Source organism: Ranitomeya variabilis, chromosome 1, assembly GCF_051348905.1.
Source record: "Ranitomeya variabilis isolate aRanVar5 chromosome 1, aRanVar5.hap1, whole genome shotgun sequence".
In the NCBI taxonomy this organism is placed as follows: Eukaryota; Metazoa; Chordata; class Amphibia; order Anura; family Dendrobatidae; genus Ranitomeya; species Ranitomeya variabilis.
Genome location: NC_135232.1, coordinates 1,125,550,797 through 1,125,574,429, shown reverse-complemented (window position 1 = coordinate 1,125,574,429; position 23,633 = coordinate 1,125,550,797). Strand labels below are relative to the sequence as shown.

Genomic DNA, 23,633 nt, shown 5'->3' with positions numbered 1-23,633 from the left:
GTCTCCTTGTCGGGTGTTTCTATGGTTAATGAAGTATAACTATAAGTAACTCAGGTCTAAGGGGTAAGTTTTCTCCTTGTGGAACGTGACATATAAAGGGTTGATTGTGACTTGTAGGATCGATACTTCCAACAAGTGGTGCTATAGAGTTCAAGTTGTCTTTTTCCCTGAAGAGGCAATTTGCATATAAGTATCTCATTCATTTTTAAACTTTTATTGACAAATATATAAAGTTTATGGAAAGACTGAATATTTGCAGTGATGGCCCTTATTTCCCTGTTTTTGCCCTTCTCCTTGGCATCTAGCTATCATCAGCTTCTAGGCTAAATCCTGACTGATGCATAACTCATTCTCACCTAATCAGTGCTTGGACTTTATCACAGTTTCTGTGTTTTTGTTTGTAAACCTGATTTTTGAGAAGAGACCACAAAAGCAGTGAGATCTGAGGATTTTCTTGGCCACCATACTAACATTTCAGTGTTTTGCCACTTAGTTATTGCCTTTGCCTTGTGACATGGTCTCCAACATGCTGGAAAAGGCACTGCACATAAAATAAAATAAACTGTAAAATTACCAAATTGCTCTTGAATGATTAGGAGAAGATGTTCTTAGATGATGTTTAGATATGATTCTTTATTCATAGCAGTGGTCTTAGGTAACATTATCATTGAGGTCCCTTCATGAATGAAAATAAATGCTGTGACGCTAGTCACTTCTCACGGCTAAGCCGTGAATCAGAGTGGTCAGGGACTCGAAGGTCAGAAGCCAGGAGGGTACATCATAAACAGTAGGAAGAGTCAAAAGCGTAGTCAGGTAACGTTCCGAAGTCAGAGTACCAGGAGGATAATGGATATCTGATGGGGTTAAACAGGCGGATGGTCAGAATGAAGTCTAACGTCAGGCAACACATCAAGCATATAGAACAAGGCAAAGGGAGCACAAAGCACAAACCTCGCAAGATGAATGTACGTCTGGCAGTGGTCTGGGACAAGCTGCTCAGTTACATAGGCATGGCCATTACCTAGGATAGTGAACACCTGAGACAGCCGACGCCTCCCAGTAAAACGATGGCTGGACGAGCTGTCAATCAACACACCGACAGCTCAGCACGCCCCTGAACCAGACTGGATTGTCATGCTGTTAATCAAAGTACTGAAAGCTTCAGCACGCCCCTGTACCAGATTGGAAGGCTGAGCTGTTAGTAACTGCATCCCAGACACCCTGAGGGGTGGAACCGTGACAAATGCTCTAAGGATGCTTGTCGGCATGACACAGGACCAATGGTAGAACTCACTTTTTCTTCTCCAATGATTATTCCAGAATTTTCACACAGTCTGAAAGTGGCTTCGTCAGAGAAAATAACTTTGCAGAAAGTATAGAGATTGGAGTGCAGACGACTGGGGTAAAGTTATTTCTCTGATGAAGCCCCTTTTGCCTAAGACGACTGCCATGAATAAGAACTAAGAATTGTATCTAAACATCAATTTATTTAAATAATCCAGGCAAAATTTTGGAATCAATGATGCTTTTTACAGCATATTGGAGCACAATGTCTCAGAGCAAAAGTGAATCGGTGAACAAAACATTGAAAATTTTGGGTCCATGAAAAGAAAACTCTCTAAATCTCAATCCCGTTGAAAAGCTGTGGTACTCTGACTAAAAAAAGGGTGTGACCAAACCATTTTATATATTTGCACTGGTAATTTGTGCACTTTTTATGAGTCTTTATTTTCTTGTGTTATTATACTTTGTTTGTCATGATGTTGGCCAAGCCTTCGTATTCTATACTTTTTTTGTTTCAATAATTTTTATTTTATATTTTTAATCATTAAAAGTCAGGTTTTACTATTGCTACACAAATTTACTCCTTGCTAGTATATTCAAGGTAGTATATATATTTTTTATTTTTTTTATGTCTTTCATGGAATTGAGAAGAGTTAAGTAGTTTAATGGCCTTTTGGTCAGTAGGCTGCCATTTTGACTAAATGAAAACTAATTTCCAAAAAATAGTTTTTGGCAAAATGCCAATTTTTTATGCAAGTTAATTTGTTTCACCTTGAATCAATTAATCTATCTGTAGCTGTTTGCAAATCATGACCCTTGGCTTCAAAGCTAACCTCTTTTGCTGGCATTGATCATTAGTGTCACATAATTAATTAATAAGCAAGGCCCAGCTAATGATCCGTTGACAGTCTCTGGGGCCAGCCCAACCTTATGTTTTAACAGTTAGTCTGAGGTTCATGGACTTGCTGTGGACTGGCTTTGATGAGATCTTCTGGATTACTTGTGTATTTGCACCCAATTACCACTTTTCCATTTCCTGGTTGACACGTGAAACTTCTTCTATGTAGCTGTGATATACATAAGTCCAGTAAGATAACGCTACTTTCCATGGTTCAATAGAAAGACATGCTTTATTAAAATCCTATTTGTAAAAATGTTTGCTATAATGAAGAATAATGTCATCTAAGTGAGATGATTGTGTTTTGATTGCTTGACAATAATCTTCTAAAGTGACATTATTATGATGCTCCCTCCTGAAAGTGTGTGCTCTCAGTTGCTTGTTTATTGTCTTTATTCTTTTTTTCCCTGTCTCTTGGATTTTCTTTTCCTTCCTCAATTTTTGTTTTCTATTTCCCTTTTTTATCCTCTCACTTTTTCTAGGTACATATAATATGCATGTTGAGGGCATTCTTTTACACTATTGTATGTATTTATATTTAAAAATAATTTTGGAAAAGGGTTTTTTAAATAAATTTGAGTCGAAGTTCAACATTGATCTAGAAGATCATTCAGGGCAGAGAGATAAGTGATGAAGACTGCTGTCAGATGAATTCCGTTACCTCATTCTGATCTTTGATATGTACAGAGATACTTTGAGGTTGTGGAAGGCAATTGGGCCAACATTTCAAATTAAACTAAAATAGAAATCTTGAAAATAAAATAATCAATAAAAATACAAATGTTTAGAATTTTAGATATACTAATATAGCATCATTCATTCAGTAGCACTTTTACAAACATTATCATTGCAATATAAATTCCCTATCAGTATGTCTTTGGAGTGTAGGAGGACACAAGAGAATGGGGAGGAAACACGCAAGTACGTGGAGAATATACAAACTACTTGCAGAAGTTGTCCTTGGGATTAGAACAGCCTGAATGCATGCAGTGATTGCCTGTTTGTTCGGGAATCCTTACATGTATTCAGTCTGTCTAGCAGCCACAAATCAAGCAGCTGCAGTGAATCAAACACAATCTCCGAGCACGCCCAAAATACTCGGAGAGCATCCAAGCATGCTCGTAAAAACCTGAGTACACTCGCTCACCACTAGTTGCCATAATATCATCACATGTAATGATTACACTTATAATAACAGAAATATTTTCTAAACTTTTTGCTATTGGATTTTATAGGCAATCATGGCCCAACTCCCACAAGAAGAGAAGGCCAAAATTGCAGAACAGGTAGAGATCTTCCATCAAGAGAAGAGCAAACTAGATGCTGAAGTTGCCAAATGGGATGACAGCGGTAATGACATAATTGTGTTGGCCAAACAAATGTGCATGATCATGATGGAAATGACAGATTTCACCAGGTAAGAATAAATAAGTTGTCCACGATGCAAGTAGTTCAAAAGAAAGTGCAAAAATATGTGTGGGGTACATGTTGTTTGGACTAGTATCCTCACAGTTAAGAGATAAATGCAAAAAACAAATTGACATAATCTAGTAGTAGTCATTGGAGGCATTATAAAAAGAGGAAGAGCCAGAAGACAGGTCACTTCTGTTGTGAATTGTGCTTTTGGGCTCCCTCCGGTGGTTGTAGGTGGTAATGCAGTTGCCCCTGAGTTGCAGTCCTGGTCAGGTGTATCTGCTGATTGCAGTTCTGACTGGGGTATTTAGGTGTGCAGGATTCATTAGTCCTTGCCAGTTGTCAATTGTTGTTGGGAGGTGTAGGACCTCTGCCTGTTTCCTCCTGCCTTTCTGCCAAATCAGCAAAGATAAGTGTCTGTTTTTTTTTTCCTGTGGCACACATGTTGTGTGCTTCACTATTCAGTGCTATTCTTTATGTTTTCTTGTCCAGCTTAGATTGTGTCAGTATTTTCTCAGTCTTGTTGGATTCTCTGGAGTGCAGATATACATTCCATGTCTTTAGTTAGATTGTGGAACTTTTTGTATTATCTGCTGTGGATATTTTTGGAAGGGTTTTAATACTGACCGCCTAGTAATCTGTCCTATCCTTTCCTATTTAGCTAGAGTGGCCTCTTTTGCTAAATCCTGTTTTCTACCTGTGTGTGTCTATTCTTCTCCTACTCACAGTCATTATTCGTGGGGGGCTGCCTATCCTTTGGGGGTCTGCTCTGAGGCAAGGTAGCATTCCTATTTCCATCTATAGGGGTATTTAGTCCTCCGGCTGTGTCGAGGTGTCTAGGGTATGTTAGGCACACCACATGGCTACTTCTAGTTGCGGTGTTAGTTCAGGATTTGCTGTCAGTACAGGTTCCACCGACTCCAGAGAAAGTTTCATGCGGCTCCAAGGTCACCAGATCATAACAACTTCTTATGTTAAATGGGTTTTCTGAGACATTTACATTGATGACCTATCTTTAGTATAGGTCATTAATACTGTATCTGATTTGTGGGAATACAACATAAATGTGTCACGATTCTGTTGTCAGGTGTCCTGGGACCAGGGGTTCCTTCCCTGTCCCTAATGCTAGGGGGTGCCCTAGCTCACCCTGTTACCTTGGTTATTTCTGAAGCTGAAGATGCCATGGCCACATGCATTGCCTTAGCTCCTGAATCCACCCTCAGTATGTACCCTTCCCCAACCAGAGAAGAGGGGAGTAGTAGTGTACTGTAATACACCAACCAGACTAGCAGGGTAATATGAACAAAAGTAAATGAAAAATACCAAACACACAAATATATAGACATGAACAACAGATGTATGCAGCAGGGATAGAGGTTGGGATAAACTCAAAGTAGCAGAAGGAATGAAATTATCACACACTCAAAACCTAGCAACAGTCCCAGATAAATCCACCAAATGCCTGAAACAACCTCCAGCCATGCAGAAAAAGCTAACTCTGACAATGAGTGATAGCCAGGACTCAGTTTATATATGAAATGTCAGTGGCTAACAGTGTACAGCTGAGAGCCTGAGCTCCAGGAGCTTCCAACAGAGCAGATTAACCCCTGAACTGACCAAAGAAATTTACACCATGTTAGGAGTCGAGTTTCCTCTGCTGCACAGGGGGAATCTCGATCCGTCTCTGCTGCGGTCTCCCATTCTCCATCGGCCGCAGTGGAGCCTGCTCAGTGGAGACGTCGGTCCCAGCGTCTCACTGAGTCTGATTCAGTGCAAAGGGTTATTGCTGCCTCTCCAGGCTCTATTATTGTACCCTGCACTGATCTATGGCGAACAGGCTTTTCTGGGACTAAGTCCTGCTTTGCACATACTGAGCATGCCCAGGGCAAGATCTCTCACTGGAGATCAGGGGTCACATGTTCAGCTTCTGCAGCCAAGTCCATTGGTCCTTTCAGGAAGGTCCTATAGGTGCTGGGACTAAGTCCTGCTCTGCACACACTGAGCATGCCCAGGACAAGATCTCTCAGTGGAGATCTAGGGTCACATGCTCAGGTATGGCGATCTCTCATTGGTCCTCTTTTTTAAGGTCCTGTAGGTACTGCAGCTATTTAAGGCCCGCATGGCCGCACGGCCATGCGCTAGTATCTTCATACATTACATGCTTTGCGCCATTGTGGTCATTTGTGTGAATGTGTTCAGGGACCCGGCTGAAAGAAGCCCCTAGAATGCTGGCACCTCCGGCGAGGAGTTTGTGTGAGAGTATTCAGGGACCCGGCTGAAACAAGCCCTTAGAATGCTGGCACCTCCGGCAAGGAGTGTAGTATGCATGAATGACCACTGACTGCTCGCGTCTGGGTAGTTAACCTGTGTCTCTGTGACAGTTAACATGACACAGAGCTTTGTCTTCTCAGCCACTCTGTGAAGCTAACAGAGCTGGTAATTACCACCATATAGCGCCGGCATCCACTTAGCAGCAGGATATTCCTGCACGGTGGATCCCGGGTTGCGAACGCACCAATCACCTCAATAAATATATTTGGTGCATTCCGCAAACCCTAACACACCATTTAATAAAAAGGTGAAGTGCTCCTAATCCATGCATGAGTAGGACAAATAAGACACTGCGGTCTTCTGGCCCCTCTGTCACGGTAAAGCCGTGACACAATTTTATAAAGATAAAAATCAGGTACTGAACATTTGCACCCTCTTTAAGCAGATGTGTAAGACCAAGACCCAGCCATGGCCACTATACTATTAATAGAGCTGACCTATGCAGCAACTCAACTGAGCTCTTCCGGGAGAAGCTGATCAAAAAAGGTGCCAGGCCTAATAACTTTTCTGGCTTTGCACAAAGTGCAAAGCCTTTATGAGTGTACAAGTGCAACAACCACACTTTCTTAATTTTTCATGAGGCACTACAGTTGACGCCTTCAAGGGTGTATGGATGACCCTGCTTGTAATTTTGGCAGGTTTCGCACTGCATGCAGAGCTATCATGAACTTTGTTCACAATATTTGAATGAGGTACTACAGTTGGTGCCATCAAGGGTGTATGGATGACTGTGCTTCTAATTTTTGCCAGCTTTTGCTCTTAGAGCATAGCCTTTATGAGTATATTAGTACCAATATATGACAATTTGAACAGAATGTATATGAGGCCCTCCTTTATGTTTAATACAGAGCACTTGTTCCATCACATTTTTGGTGTTTCTTGTTTCCTTCATAAATTACATTGAAATTTTGAATGTTTTAATCAAGATTTCAGTTTTGGTTTACTTAAATTATTATTTTAAAAACAAATCCTTTTAAAATTGTGCCTTATATACAAGTCATTATACAGGAAATAATGTTTCTTAACATTTTTTTTCCTGTAAACTCCAATTTCACGTCAATTTTGAATGTTTCTGTTAGGTGTCGAGATCCCGCCCTGCACAGGGGGAATCTCGAACCATCTCCGCTGCGGTCTCCCATTCTTCTCCAGCTGCAGTGGAGCCTACTCAGCAGAGACGTCAGTCCCAGCGTCTAGCTCAGGCTGATATTGGACGACTGGTTACTGCTGCCTTTCCAGCTTCTGCCATTGTAGCCAGTACTGGGCAGCGGCGAGCAGACGTGTCTGGGACTAAGTCCTGCTCTTCCCTTTCTGAGCATGCCCAGGGCAAGATCTCTCATTGGAGATCAAGGGTCACATGCTTAGATACTGCAGCAAATCCCATTGGTCCTTTAGGAAGGTCCGGAAGGTGTTCTTCTGTGGCTGACTCCCATTGGTCCTTCTGGGAAGGTCCTGTTCTTGCTGCAGCTATAAAAGGTTCGCATGGCCACACGGTCATGCGCTAGTGTACATTTGGAATCGTGTGTGTGTTGATGAGTGCAAGTCGTTCTTTAAAATCCCCTCCCTTGTGTATGACTGTTCGCAAAAGGTGGATGCTTGCTGTCTAGCTCCTGACTAAGCTGTCAACATAAAGACACATGATACAGTGTCTATTTCTGTAACCGCCAGTGCGGCGCCATGCACTTATAGAGCACTTTCCTATCCCAAGTCTGGGTGGTTAGTGGCGTCCGCCAAAGCGGCACTGCACACACTCTTGTGCTTTAAGTTATATTATCTGTTACTTTGACACCCCAGTTTCGGTGTCGAGCGCAAGTGGTCTGAACATACTCTAATCCTGTGTCTTGGGATAGAGTCCTGAGACTCCTTGCTTGCGCTCTTGGTGCGTTATCGCGGCCCTGTGATGCAACAGGGTTTGCTTCCTTCACACAGGGTGAAGTTAACCCGTGTGTGTATCCACATTGTACCGCCATATAGTCCATCATTACTCAGCAGCAGGTTCCATCTGTGCACGGTGGACCCCGGGCTGCGAACGCACATTATACCATCTCTCTTATAATTTGGTGCATTCTGCTAGCCCTAACATAACACTAGCGCCAAGAACAAGTCTCCTCAGCAACAGCCAGCTGGGTTGCTTTACCCCATGCCGGTGGCGGACAGGCCCTGGGAGATGGTCGGGATGGACTATGTGGTGGGCTTACCCAAATCTCCTAGCTCCACCATTATCTGGGTGATCACCGACCATTTTTCCAAAATGGTGCACTTGGTGCCTCTTCCACGGCTACCTTCTGCACGGGCTCTGGCAGCGTTGTTCATCAAGCATTTCTTTTGCCTACACGGAATGCCGGACAAAATTGTCAGTGACCAGGGTCCCCAGTTTGCATCTCGATTCTGGAGAGAGCTTTGTCATCTACTCAGTATTGAGTTGAATCTCTCCTCGGCATATCATCCCGAGACGAATGGGTTGGTTGAAAGGGCCAACCAGACCCTGGTCACATATTTATGACATTTTGTTTCTGCCAGGCAGGATGACTAGCATCCTTGCTACCATGGGCAGTTTGCACTTAACAACGCTGTAGCCGACTCCACCGGTCAGACTCCATTCCTCCTAAATTACGGCCAGCATCTGCTTGTCCCTGTGCCCATGCCCATGTCTTACACTGACTTCAGGGTGGCAGACTGGGCTGTGGAGGCGCGGAACATTTGGGACCGCACTCAGGATGCCATTCGGGCCTCCAAGGAGAGAATGAGGACCTCCACCGATGCTTATCAGTGCCCCGCTCCGACCTTTGCTCCTGGCGACTTAGTGTGGCTCTCCGTCCGTAACATCAGGCTGCGTGTTGAGTCCGCTAAGTTTGCACCTCACTACTTGGGTCCCTTCAAGGTCCTGGAAGAGGTTAACCCTGTAGTCTACCGTCTGGCCCTTCCTCCATGCCTGGGTATCACCGACACCTTTCATGTGTCCCTCTTGAAGCCCGTATACATGTCTCGGTTTTCCGAGTCATCTGCCGGGACATCGGGTTCATCTATGGACGATTATGAGGTGAACGCTATTTTGGGGTGCAAGGTGGTACGTGGCAAAAAATTCTATTTGGTGGATTGGAAGGGTTATGGCCCAGAGGACAGGTCCTGGGAGCCTGCTGAACACATTCGAACTCCACAGCTCATTGCTGCCTTTGAGCGTAGCGAGGTCCAAGGAGGAAAGGGCACTAGGAGGGGGGTAATGTTAGGTGTCGAGATCCCGCCTCTGCACAGGGGGAATCTTGAACCATCTCCGCTGCGGTCTCCCATTCTTCTCCTTCCGCAGTGGAGTCTGCTCAGCGGAGACATCGGTCCCAGCGTCTAGCTCAGGCTGATATTGGAAGACTGGTTACTGCTGCCTTTCCAGCTTCTGCCATTATAGCCAGTACTGGGCGGCAGCGAACAGACGTGTTTGGGACTATGTCCTGCTCGTCCCTTTCTGAGCATGTCCAGAGCAAGATCTGTCATTGGAGATCAAGGGTCACATGCTTAGATACTGCAGCAAATCCCATTGGTCCTTTAGGAAGGTCCTGAAGGTGTTCTTTTTCTGTGTCTGACTCCCATTGGTCCTTCTGGGAAGGTCCTGTTCTTGCTGCAGCTATAAAAGGTTCGCATGGCCGCACGGCCATGTGCTAGTGTACATTTGGAATTGTGTGTGTGTTGATGAGTGCAAGTCGTTCTTTAAAATCCCCGCCCTTGTGTATGACTGTTCGCAAAAGGTGGATGCTTGCTGTCTAGTGCCCGACTAAGCTGTCAACATAGACACACGATACAGCGTCTATTGCTGTAACCGCCAGTGCGGCACCGTGCGCTCATAGAGCACTTTCCTGTCCCAAGTCTGGGTGGTTAGTGGCGTCCGCCAAAGTGGCACAGCACGCACTGTTGTGCTTTAAGTTATATTTTCTGTTACTTTGACACACCAGTTGCGGTGTCAAGAGCAAGTGGTCTGAACATACTCTAATCCTGTGTCTTGGGATAGAGTGTTGAGACTACTTGCTTGCGCTCTTGGTGCGGTATCGTGGCTGTTATGATCTGGTGGCCTAAGAGCAGCATGAGACGTACTCTGGAGAAGGTGGTACCTGTACTGACCGCAGACCCTGAACTTAACACCGCAACTAGAAGTAGCCGTGGAATGTACCTAACACTCCCTGGACATCTTGACACAGCCGGAGGACTAATTACCCCTACAGATAGAAAAGGGAAAACTATCTTGCCTCAGAGAAAATTCCCAAAGGATAGGCAGCCCCCCACAAATATTGACTGTGAGAGGAGAGGGAAAAAACATACACAGACTGAAATCAGAATTTAGCAAAGGAGGCCACTTCTAGCTAAATAGAAAGGATAGGACAGAGTACTATGCGGTCAGTATTAAAACACTAGAAAATATCCACCACAGAAAATACAAAAACTCCACAGCTAACTAAAGATATGGAGGGTATATCTGCATCTCCAGAGATACCAGCTGGGCTAAACAAATCCTTATACAGACCAAGCTGGACAAGACAAACAACATGGAAAAGAACTGAACAATAAGGCCACAGCATGTGGACAGCAAAAAATCAAAGCCAGAACTTATCTTTGTTGAAAAGAACTGCAAAGCAGGAGAGACCAGGCAGAGATGTGAATCTTCCAGGAACAATGGACAACTGGCACTGACTAAAGGGTGAAGCAAGACTAAATAGCCCAGTCAGATTTGCAGAAAGTGAACACACCTGATAAATGCTGCGATTCAGAGACAGCAGCGCTACCACTTACAACCACCGGAGGGAGCCCAAGAGCAGAATTCACAACAGTACCCCCCCTTTGAGGAGGGGTCACCGAACCCTCACCAGAGCCCCCAGGCCGATCCGGACGAGCCAAATGAAAGGCAAGAACTAAATCATCAGCATGAACATCGGAGGCAACAACCCAATAATTATCCTCCTGGCCATAACCCTTCCATTTGACAAGATACTGAAGCTTCCGCCTCGAAAAACGAGAATCCAAAATCTTCTCAACCACATACTCCAACTCCCCATCAATCAACACCGGGGCAGGAGGATCAACAGAGGGAACAACGGGCACCACATATTTCCGCAACAAAGATCTATGAAAAACATTTGGATGGAAAAAGAGGCTAGAAGGACCAAACGAAAAGACACTGGATTGATAATCTCAGAAATCCTATAAGGGCCAATAAACCGAGGCTTAAACTTAGGGGAAGAAACCTTCATAGGGACATGACGGGAAGACAACCAGACCAAATCCCCAACCCAAAGCGGGGAACCAACACACCGACAACGGTTAGCAAAACGCTGAGCCCCCTCCTGAGACAACACCAAATTGTCAACAACATGAGCCCAAATTTGCTGCAACCTGTCAACCACAGAGTCCACCCCAGGACAATCAGAAGGCTCAACCTGCCCCGAAGAAAAGCGAGGATGAAAACAAGAGTTACAAAAGAAGGGTGAAACCAAGGTAGCAGAACTAGCCCGATTATTAAGGGCAAACTCGGCCAATGGCAAGAAAGCCACCCAATCATCCTGATCAGCAGACACAAAGCATCTCAAATAAGTTTCCAAAGTCTGATTAGTTCGCTCGGTTTGGCCATTTGTCTGAGGATGAAATGCGGAAGAAAAAGACAAATCAATGCCCAGCCTAGCACAAAAGGCCCACCAAAACCTAGAAACAAACTGGGAACCTCTATCGGACACAATATTCTCCGGAATGCCATGCAAATGAACCACATGCTGAAAAAACAACGGAACCAAATCAGAAGAGGAAGGCAACTTAGGCAAAGGAACCAAATGAACCATCTTAGAAAACCGGTCACAAACCACCCAGATAACTGACATCCTCTGGGAAACCGGAAGATCCGAAATAAAATCCATAGAAATATGCGTCCAAGGCCTCTCAGGGACCGGCAAAGGCAAAAGCAACCCACTAGCACGGGAACAGCAAGGCTTGGCCCGTGCACAAGTCCCACAGGACTGCACAAAAGAACGCACATCCCGTGACAAAGAAGGCCACCAAAAGGACCTACCAACCAAATCTCTGGTACCAAAAATCCCCGGATGACCAGCTAACACAGAACAATAAACCTCCGAAATCGCTTTACTAGTCCATCTGTCAGGAAAAAACAATTTCCCCACTGGACAGCGGTCAGGTTTATCAGCCTGAAATTCCTGAAGAACCCGTTGTAAATCAGGGGAGATGGCAGAAAGAATCACCCCTTCCTTCAGAATACTGACCGGCTCAAGGACCCCAGGAGAATCAGGCAAAAAGCTCCTAGAGAGGGCATCAGCCTTAACATTCTTAGAACCCAGAAGATACGAGACCACAAAATCAAAACGGGAGAAAAACAGTGACCATCGGGCCTGTCTAGGATTCAGCCGTTTGGCAGACTCGAGATAAATCAGATTCTTATGATCGGTCAAGACCACAATACGGTGCTTGGCCCCCTCAAGCCAATGTCACCACTCCTCAAATGCCCACTTCATAGCCAACAACTCACGATTGCCGACATCATAATTGCGTTCCGCAGGCGAAAACTTTCGAGAAAAGAAGGCACACGGTTTCATCAAGGAACCATCAGAATTCCTCTGAGACAAAACGGCCCCTGCCTCAATCTCAGAAGCGTCAACCTCAACCTGAAAAGGAGGAGAAACATCCGGCTGATGCAACACAGGGGCAGAAGTAAATTGGCGTTTAAGCTCCTGAAAGGCAGAAACAGCCGCAGAGGACCAATTCATCACATCAGCGCCTTTCTTCGTCAAATCGGTCAGGGGTTTAACCACACTGGAGAAGTTGGCAATGAAACGGCGATAAAAATTAGCAAAGCCCCAAAATTTCTGAAGGCTCTTCACGGATGTGGGCTGGATCCAATCATGAATGGCCTGAACCTTAACCGGATCCATTTCTATAGATGAGGGAGAAAAAATGAAACCCAAAAAAGAAATCTTCTGTACTCCAAAGAGGCACTTAGACCCCTTCACAAACAAGGCATTATCACGAAGGATCTGAAATACCATCCTGACTTGTTTCACATGAGACTCCCAATCATCTGAAAAAGTCAAAATATCATCCAAATATACAATCATGAATTTATCAAGATAATTCCGAAATATATCATGCATGAAGGACTGAAACACAGATGGAGCATTAGAGAGTCCGAATGGCATCACAATGTATTCAAAATGGCCTTCGGGCGTATTAAACGCAGTTTTCCATTTGTCACCCTGCTTAATATGAACAAGATTGTATGCCCCTCGAAGGTCAATCTTGGTAAACCAACTAGCCCCCTTAATCCTAGCAAACAAATCAGAAAGCAAAGGCAAAGGGTATTGGAATTTGACCGTGATCTTATTCAAGAGGCGATAATAAATACAGGGTCTCAAGGAGCCATCTTTTTTGGCAACAAAAAAAAAAACCTGCTCCCAATGGTGAAGAAGATGGCCGAATATGCCCCTTCTCCAAGGACTCCTTAACATAGCTCTGCATGGCGGTATGTTCTGGCACAGACAGGTTGAAAAGTCGGCCCTTAGGGAACTTACAGCCTGGAATCAAGTCAATAGCACAATCACAGTCCCTATGCAGTGGAACGGAAATGGACTTGGGCTCATTGAATACATCCTGGAAATCTGACAAAAACTCAGGAATTTCAGAAGAGGGGGAGGAGGCAATTGACATCAAAGGAACGTCACCATGAACCCCCTGACAACCCCAACTAGTCACAGACATAGATTTCCAATCTAATACCGGATTATGCACCTGTAACCATGGGAAACCCAGCACAACAGCATCATGCAAATTATGCAACACCAGAAAACGACAATCTTCCTGATGGGCTGGCGCCATGCACATGGTCAGCTGTGTCCAAAACTGAGGTTTATTTTTAGCCAACGGTGTAGCATCAATGCCCCTCAAAGGAATAGCACTCTGCAAAGGCTGCAAGGGGAAACCACAACGTCTGGCAAATTCTAAGTCCATTAAGTTTAGAGCGGCGCCTGAATCCACAAATGCCATGACAGAAAATGACGATAATGAGCAGATCAGGGTCACAGATAACAGAAATTTAGGTTGTACAGTACTGATGGTAACAGAACTAGCGATTCTCTTGGTACGCTTAGGGCAATCAGAAATAACATGAGCAGAATCGCCGCAGTAAAAACACAACCTATTCTGATGTCTGAATCCTTGTCGTTCAGCTCTAGACACAATCCTATCACACTGCATAGGCTCAGGACTCCGCTCGGAAGACAATGCCATAGTGTGCACAACTCTGCGCTCGCGCAAGCGCCGATCAATCTGAATGGCCAGAGACATAGAATCACTCAGACCAGCAGGCGTGGAGAACCCCACCATATCATCTTTAACGGATTCAGAAAGACCCTTTCTGAAGATTGCCGCCAAGGCATCCTCATTCCATTTAGTCAGTACAGGCCATGTTCTAAACTTCTGGCAATATGATTCTGCCGCTTCTTGACCCTGAGACAGGGCCAACAAGGTCTTCTCAGCATGATCCACTGAATTAGGTTCGTCATACAATAACCCAAGCGCCTGAAAAAAGGTGTCTACATTAAGCAACACCGGATTCCCAGGTTCCAGGGCAAAAGCCCAATCCTGGGGGTCACCAAGCAGCAGAGACATAACAATTTTAACCTGCTGGATTGTATCACCAGAGGAACGGGGTTTCCGAGCAAAAAACAGTTTACAGTTATTTTTAAAGCTCATAAATTTGGACCTATCCCCAAAAAACAAATCAGGAGTTGGAATTCTAGGCTCTAAAACCGGAGTCTGAACGATATAATCGGAAATACCCTGTACTCTAGCAGCAAGTTGATCCACACGAGAAGCCAATCCCTGAACATCCATACCAGCGCCGAACTCCTGAGCCACCCAGAGGTAAAGAGGGAAGAAAAAAAAACACAACAGACTACAGAAAAAAAAATGGCTCAGCACTTTCCTTCCCTTCTTCTGAGATGCGGTTAACTCATTGTTGGCCAGTTGTACTGTTATGATCTGGTGGCCTAAGAGCAGCATGAGACGTACTCTGGAGAAGGTGGTACCTGTACTGACCGCAGACCCTGAACTTAACACCACAACTAGAAGTAGCCGTGGAATGTACCTAACACTCCCTGGACATCTTGACACAGCCGGAGGACTAATTACCCCTACAGATAGAAAAGGGAAAACTATCTTGCCTCAGAGAAAATTCCCAAAGGATAGGCAGCCCCCCACAAATATTGACTGTGAGAGGAGAGGGAAAAAACATACACAGACTGAAATCAGAATTTAGCAAAGGAGGCCACTTCTAGCTAAATAGAAAGGATAGGACAGAGTACTATGCGGTCAGTATTAAAACACTAGAAAATATCCACCACAGAAAATACAAAAACTCCACAGCTAACTAAAGATATGGAGGGTATATCTGCATCTCCAGAGATACCAGCTGGGCTAAACAAATCCTTATACAGACCAAGCTGGACAAGACAAAAAACATGGAAAAGAACTGAACAATAAGGCCACAGCATGTAGACAGCAAAAAATCAAAGCCAGAACTTATCTTTGTTGAAAAGAACTGCAAAGCAGGAGAGACCAGGCAGAGATGTGAATCCTCCAGGAATAATGGACAACTGGCACTGACTAAAGGGTGAAGCAAGACTAAATAGCCCAGTCAGATTTGCAGAAAGTGAACACACCTGATAAATGCTGCGATTCAGAGACAGCAGCGCTACCACTTGCAACCACCGGAGGGAGCCCAAGAGCAGAATTCACAACACGCGGCCCTGTGACGCAACAGGTTTTGCTTCCTTCACACAGGGTGAAGTTAACCCATGTGTGTATCCACATTGTACCGCCATATAGTCCATCATTACTCAGCAGCAGGTTCCATCTCTGCACGGTGGACCCCGGGCTGCGAACACACCTTATACCATCTCTCTTATAATTTGGTGCGTTCCACTAGCCCTAACAGTTTCATTGTCATTCATTAAAGTGGATTAAATGTGTGACAGCATTGTTCTCCTCAGAGATCTAGGAGTCAGAGATGTTTCCAGGGGTCTTCCCCATGCTGTTTTCCTTCCATTCAGCACTTGTTCTGTCCATTTCTGCATTTTCACTGCCCCCATGGTCTGCCGGAATTTCCAATTCACTCCCATTTTCGATGTTACACAAAGCTACAATGTAAAAAAAAAATGAAGAAAGACCAACATCTGCTTACCGGTATAGGAGATTTAAGGATATGGGTGTGGTGCAAGGAAACTTCAGGCCATTTCCTGGCCAATATGAGCCATGGAGGGAAGAAGAAAAAAATCCAACAAGTGCTAATTTTAATACATGAAAACAATATTTTTTTTGCAGTTTCTAGATTTTTTCCTCTTCTCTCCATAGCTACAATGTTAAAGGAAATAAGAAATAACCAGGCTCCAGGTCATGCTATGCATTAAAAGTGTCTATTATTTCTATCCCGCAATGGAAATTTGTTGTAGCACAATCCACAAAGTTTAAGGCTTCTAAATTAAATTTTTAAGTAATTGAATTTTAATGTGTAGGTTAAAAAATTAACTAAGATCACCATCTATTGAGTGCCCAAAAGACTATATAAAAGCACTGCTCCACAACATAAAACTAGAAGTGGATAGAATGTGGGTGCACAACATTTTTCCCAGAAGGAGTGATAATTAATCATTGTACAAAAATGTCCAAAAACAGTGTAAGTAAATCCAGCATAAGCACTTAATGTGAAATTCAAAGCGAGAGGTGTACCATAATTATGTTACGCTGACCTGGTACAAGTACTTGTTTTCCTCTGTAATTGGCCCAAGTGGTTTCATGAAGTGGGAACGTTCCGTACCACAAAGAGCTTGCAAAAAACATATTGTTTTCCTAATAAATCACTTTCTCTATATTTTGTTGAAAAATACAATCAGAGTCTGAGTTTTCTTTTATCAAAGTTTACTGTCTAGCCTCGATTACAAGATGTAAAATTGATTCTTGTGTATGGAACACTTTAGGGAGTTTATAGATAGAATTACTTGATATCTCTAGTGTGTAGTATTTTTTATAGTATTTAGGGTTTTATTTTTGGAGATATAGGTACAAACTCACCAGATCTTTCCCTCCCACAAAAAACAAAAATCATGAAATAATAATATGTTAATCAATTTTTATTAAGAGTCCAGACTCCCAATACCCTTTCCTAGATGGAGTTACCAGACAAAATATCACTGACAGTGAAGGAAATGTCTTTTATTAGGGATTCATTTAAATTGTTAGATCATATAAGGGCTCATGCTCACATGCGAGAAGCTCAGACGAGTCAAGCACGTCAATACCCGGCACTGCCGCCGGCACTCGGATCGGAGTGCTCAACTGCATGTATTTCTATGTAGCTCCAACCGAAGTGCCCGGCGGCAGTGCCAGGTATTGATGTGCGAGACTCGTCTGAGTTTCTCACATGTGAGTATGAGCCCTAAAATTGAAACTCACCATGCTCTTGATCTGGCATTTTTAAACAATTATCTGAACAAATATTATTCCGAGGGAACTGAGGATGCCTTTTTAAATTGGATTTTCCGCAGGATGTTTTATGCACAAAAGAGTGAGACCAATATATGTGCCAATGTTCTAGGACAGGGGTCCCCAACCTGTGGCTCACGAGCCAGTGATGTGTGGCTTGTGGCTGCCTGCCAACTTGCTGCATAAGCACCAAGTGTAAATAACTATTAATAATAATAATAATAATAATCATTTTATTTATATAGCACCAACATATTCCGCAGTGCTTTACAAATTATAGAGGGGACTTGTACAGACAATAGACATTACAGCATAACAGAAATTACAGTTCAAAATAGATACCAAGAGGAGTGAGGGCCCTGCTCGCGAGCTTACAAACTATGAGGAAAAGGGGAGACACGAGAGGTGGATGGTAACAATTGCTTTAGTTATTCGGACCAGCCATAGTGTAAGGCTCGGGTGTTCATGTAAAGCTGCATGAACCAGTTCACTGCCTAAGTATGTGGCAGTACAGACACAGAGGCTATTAACTGCATAAAGTGTATGAGAACATGATGCAAGGAACCTGATTATGGTTTTGTTTATTTTATTTATTTATTTGAATGGGCCACACAGAGATAGTTAGGTTAGTGCATTGAGGCGGTAGGCCAATCTGAACAAATGAGTTTTTAGGGCACGCTTAAAACTGTGGGGATTGGGGATTAATTGTATTAACCTAGGTAGTGCATTCCAAAGAATCGGCACAGCACGTGTAAAATCTTGGAGACGGGAGTGGGAGGTTCTGATTATTGAGGATGCTCACCTGAGGTCATTAGCGGAGTGGAGGGCATGGGTAGGGTGGTAGACTGAGACCAGAAAGGAGATGTAGGGTGGTGCTGAGCCATGAAGCGCTTTGTGAATGAGGGTAATAGTTTTGTACTGGATTCTGGAGTGGATGAATAACCAGTGTAATGACTGGCACAGGGTAGAGGCATCGGTGTAACGGTTGGTGAGGAAAATGATCCTGGCTGCAGCATTCAGGACAGATTAGAGCGGGGAGAGTTTGGTAAGAGGGAGGCCGATTAGTAGAGAGTTACAATAGTCCAGATGAGAATGAATAAGTGAAACAGTAAGAGTTTTTGCAGAGTCGAAAGTAAGAAAAGGGTGAATTCTAGAAATGTTTTTGAGATGCAGATAAGAAAAGCAAGCCAGTGATCAGATGTGGGGGGTGAATGAAAGCACAGAATCAATTATGACCCCAAGGCAGCGGGCATGTTGCTTTGGAGTAATGGTGGAACCGCACACAGAGATGGAAACGTCAGGCAAAGGTAGGTTAATAGAGGGAGAAAATATGAGGAGTTCAGTTTTGACAGGTTCAGTTTCAGATAGAGGGAGGACATGATGTTATAGACAGCGGTAAGACAATCACTGGTGTTTTCTAAAAAGGTCGGCGTGGTATCAGGAGAAGAAGTGTATAATTGTGTGCCGTCCGCATAGAGATGGTACTGGAAACCAAATCTAATAATTGTTTGTCCAATAGGGGCAGTATACAAAGAGAAGAGGAGGGGGCCTAGGACTGATCCTTGAGGAACCCCAACAGTAAGGGGAAGGTGAGAGGAGGAGGAACCAGCAAAAGATAATTTGCGGCACAGTTTTGATCGAGGGATGGTTTTTTAAGTAATGGATGTATGATGGCATGCTTAAATGAGGATGGAAAAATACCGGAAGTGAGAGAAAGGTTGAATATTTTTGTTAGGTGAGAGGTGGCAGCTGGGGAAAGGGACTGGAGGAGATTTGACGGAATGGGGTCACTGGTGCAAGTGGTTGGGCGAGAAGATGCAAGGAGCCTGATTACTTCTTCTTATGTAACTGGTTCAAAGTCAGAGAGTGAACTAGATGCAGTGGGGGAGGGAGGACAGTGCATGGTATGAAGAGATTGGGAGATGATTTCCTGTCGATTGTGGTCAATTTTTTCTTTGAAGTAATTGGCCAGATCGTCATCACGGAGATCCGTGGTTGGGGCCTGCACTCTTGGGTTGAGTAGAGACTGGAAAGTGTCAAAGAGACATTTAGGGTTATTGGACAGCGAGGTGATGAGGGTGATGAAATAGGTTTGTTTGGAGAGGTGAAGGGCAGAGTTGTATGTTTTTAGCATGAACTTATAATGGATAAAATCTTTGGGTAGAATAGATTTTCTCCACAGACGTTCGGCGCATGGAGCACTGCTGCAGGAAACGTGTTTGCAGCGTGTGCAACGGTTGTCACCATCTGTGCTGAGTTGTTCTATGTATAGGAGGTGCAGATCTCTAAATGGTGACTTTTGTGTGTAGCCCTGTACAGAAGAGCAGATCTGAATTGGGGTGAGATAGGAAACTGTGGAGCTTGGCATACTGCCTTGGTGTGATTTCAGTGGAAAAGCTTTGGTTGTCATTATACCAGTAATGGAGGCTCTCGGTGTCATTACTTTGAGTGGAGAATGAGCTGGTTGTGGCTCGCAACCCTCTCTCAGAGCTGCATGTGGCTCACGACCCTCTCTCGGAGCTGAATGTGGCTCATGACCCTCTCTCAGAGCTGAATGTGGCTCACGACCCTCTCTCAGAGCTGAATGTGGCTCAGGATCCTCTCTCAGAGATGAACGTGGATCATGACCCTTTTTCATAGCTGGATGTGGCTCTCAAGGTCAGAAAGGTTGGGGACCTCTTTTCTAGGTAAATGTCTAGATTAATCAACAAAAGGAATGGTATTGCGCCTTAAGATCGCCATTTTTTCCTTCCTGTTCTCAAAGAATATGGTGACACGCAAGTTGTGCCTTACATAGTTTTCAAATTGCCACTGCTTTTAAATAGGTTCATTGGGTCAATAAAGGTATACAAGAATGCACAGCTCCTAAATCATAGCACATCAATGATGAATAATAATATTATACATGTCTTATCTGAGTTGCTGATGACAGTCACCATTGATTTGAGGCAATTTGCCAAAACTTGCATTCAACCCAGCAGTCTAAGCATCAAGTTTTGGCCCATGAATTTCTATTCAAAAATTTGATATTCCAGCAGAGCTGTCTTCTTAATGAGCACTTAAAAATGTACATACTATTAAATATAATTCATGAGCTTGAAGAAGCCATCAAACTAAACTGCTGGCGTGAAACTTTAGATAAGAGCGGAAGTTGGCACACACCTTCCTTTATTCAGCACGGCTTTAGAAGGTGAACTCATAGTAAATTACAAATCATTTATTTAATGGTAAAAAGGGTAAAAAAAAAAATCAATGACCAAGGTATTTCAGTCCGGGTGGTTATTTCAGTCATTTAATTGAATTGCAATTACACGATTTTCTTTTGTAGAGGGAAAGGTCCACTAAAGAATACATCTGATGTGATTAATGCGGCCAAGAAAATTGCAGAAGCAGGCTCCAGAATGGACAAGCTGGCACGTGCTGTTGCTGATCAGGTAAGACTTCTTGAGGAGATCTTAGTAGACTCTTATTAAAGAGCTAGTCTTAAAATCACAATGTGGTCCTTTAAAAATGTACACATATGTTCATTAACTTGTGCCAATACAATCCATTTTTAAATCTTTCTAGTTTTGCACATATTAGTCACACCCACCCTTCTCCAAAGGATCCCACCAGGCTCAATTTATTCTACAGTTGTATTTGGAACTGCCCTTTAGAAGTTCCATTTCATAACAGATCATGCGCCAAGATATCTCTCTCAGCTGGCTTCCAGAATAGCTGCGTTTTTCTGTGATGGATGATGTCACAGAGAGCGTCAGAGTCATCTTCATTACAGCACAGAGAAGTCATACTAAAATGTAGTGCATGTGTGCTGGTAACTAAGAGCAATATAATGCAAGATTAGATGTATACAAAACACTGAGAAGAGTGATATACTGTACAAAAGGCTCTGTATACAGGGGCAGAAAGGTAAGACATACTGAAGAAAAGGCTGAAAGAAACAATGTAGTGTGTGATGGGGCTCTATATAGAGGGGAGATGTACCTCAGAAGGGGGCTTTGTGGACAGAGGCTAAGATTAATTTAACTGTATGTCTTACTTGCTGCTGAGAAATCAGTGATGCAAAACTACAAATGATGCTCTATTCATGCTTATGACAAAGGATTATCTCCTGCTGTATGCATCAAAAGAGAGACATTTGCAGTATAATGACCCAGATCCATTAGCAGCAGGCAAAAAACATAGCTCTACACTGCTGATGTGGAGGATCATAGAATTGTTCAGCTCTTCTGTGACCAGCTAAAGATGTGAAGACACACAGCAAATATGCTGATGTAGATGTCAGAAGGTAAATTTTTTAGGCATGGAACTGAATGGGTGCAAAGAATTGTGAGGTAAATTTCACACTTAGATTCGCTTGACAACTCAGAAAGTTGGGGTTTGTCAAGAACACACATGAAAGGGAGGAAGGGTCTGTAGCACTGAGCGGAAGCAAATGCTGCCTTTCTATATTTGGTGGAGAAACACGGAACTAATGAGAATCCAATTTTAACAGTGCTGATAATGTTGGAGCCATGAACTCTACTTTTGTCAATATGTGAGTGTGTCTGTGACAATATGCGACTAATAATGAGAAAACAGAGGGAAGATAATCTAAGAAAGTAAAATGAACAGGGATCAGATGAGAAAGTCAATTCCATGTGAATTGTATTCATGCTGAATTCTATGAAATTTGCAGATTTTAGTACATTTCCACAATTTGTGATTCAGTTCATGCAAATCAACAAAATAACACCTCCTCCTTTTTACACATTGTCAAACTCAATGTGATTGATCAGTGATATGGTATATCTGGAATCTCTTCTGCTGTATTTGAATTACAATTTTTTTTCATTCTTTATGCACTAGAAAGTAGCAGCAGGACATCACAATATTTTTTATCAGAAAAAAAAGCTGAAATCAGAATCAGTCAAGCAATTGTACTGAGTTTTTACATTTAATTTGCAAATCTTGTTTTTGAAGGGAGGATAAATTGCTTTTAAAAATTCACAAAAGAAAATTCCCGCAAAACTAGACAATTATCTGTGACGGTCTACCTCACAAAATGTGTGCATATCATGGCTATGAATATGAGAGTCACTAGATTGGCCTAAATTGGCCTTGTTTGCCTCTGAAATCGCAAATAAAATAATTATCTGGTGTCTATGATACACTACAGAAGGTTCAACATTAGATATTTTTTTTACACATACATTACTCAATAGCTTAAGTAATACAAATATTTAGGCTATATAGAGCAATAACAAAGCAATAAAATCTGCATGTAAGTCTGTACTATGTCCCCACGAGGAGTCTCTTAGGTCATCTTATATTTAACTGGAACCAGGGATTAGTGAACCATCCAGCTATAGTCAGTGAGGCAGATACATTGCATGTCACTTCTTTTCCCCAAACTTAGATTGAGACCAAGTTTCATTGTGTATGAAGTGTGATGTTAATACCTCCCATAACTCAGGGGTAAGGCTAAGTACGACATAGTTCTTGCAGATACTGGGCTGTGTGTACAGATCCAACAGTCCTTTCGCTTTTCTCCTTCCTTGTCCTTTATGAGAAAAGCATGATGTCGAATAAGATTGTTGTCCCAGTCCATATTTAAAAGTTTATCCAGTGTCTCTGTAGGGTGCAAAAATCCTGCTGCTCCCTGCAAGGTGATTAGTAGAACAGTCATTTTGCTGATGAAGTGACTTTTTTGCAGTGATTGGCATGGATCCAGCTGGGCTTTAGCTCAAGCTTCACTGAGTTGGATGTGGTCAGCTGGAATTGGAATGGGCCATCAAACCATGGATCTAGGCTACTTCTCAAGTGTCTGTGTATGACCACCCAATCTCCTGGATTCGGCTGATACACGTCTGCACTGCCATTAGGATCTGGTATTGACAGTTGTATGTAGTCAATCTGCAGTCTCTGACATGGGTAGAGAGAACTTGTTGCTTTTATAGGGACTTTAACTGTTTTATCTGGGTAGTGCTGTGCACAGATGAGGCAGGACTGCATGTGTTTCACGTCTGAGTATCTGAAACCAGGAACAATACAAAAGGTACCATTGTGCACATGTGACTTTTTGAGGTGTTAGTGGGGCCATGTGTTGCCTGCACCATTACTGGGAAAAGGGACCTCGGTAAATAAAATTTATCCCTATTCTCCCATACTTCATTTGAGTTCTGGTCAGCCCATATCTTCTCCCTGTGTTCCT

At 43.3% G+C, this 23,633-nt stretch overlaps 1 protein-coding gene across 4 annotated transcripts in view; it reads left to right on the top strand.

Annotated features, from left to right (window-relative positions):
• Window positions 1-23,633, top strand: part of LOC143793370 (catenin alpha-2) — a 1,050,189-nt gene that overhangs the window by 798,634 nt on the left and 227,922 nt on the right. For all 4 annotated transcript variants that reach the window (XM_077280277.1, XM_077280276.1, XM_077280279.1 and 1 more), the window contains 2 exons: window positions 3,418-3,599; window positions 20,769-20,874. In XM_077280277.1, the coding sequence (XP_077136392.1) occupies window positions 3,418-3,599; window positions 20,769-20,874 (288 nt within the window). The remainder of the gene's footprint in view (window positions 1-3,417; window positions 3,600-20,768; window positions 20,875-23,633) is intronic.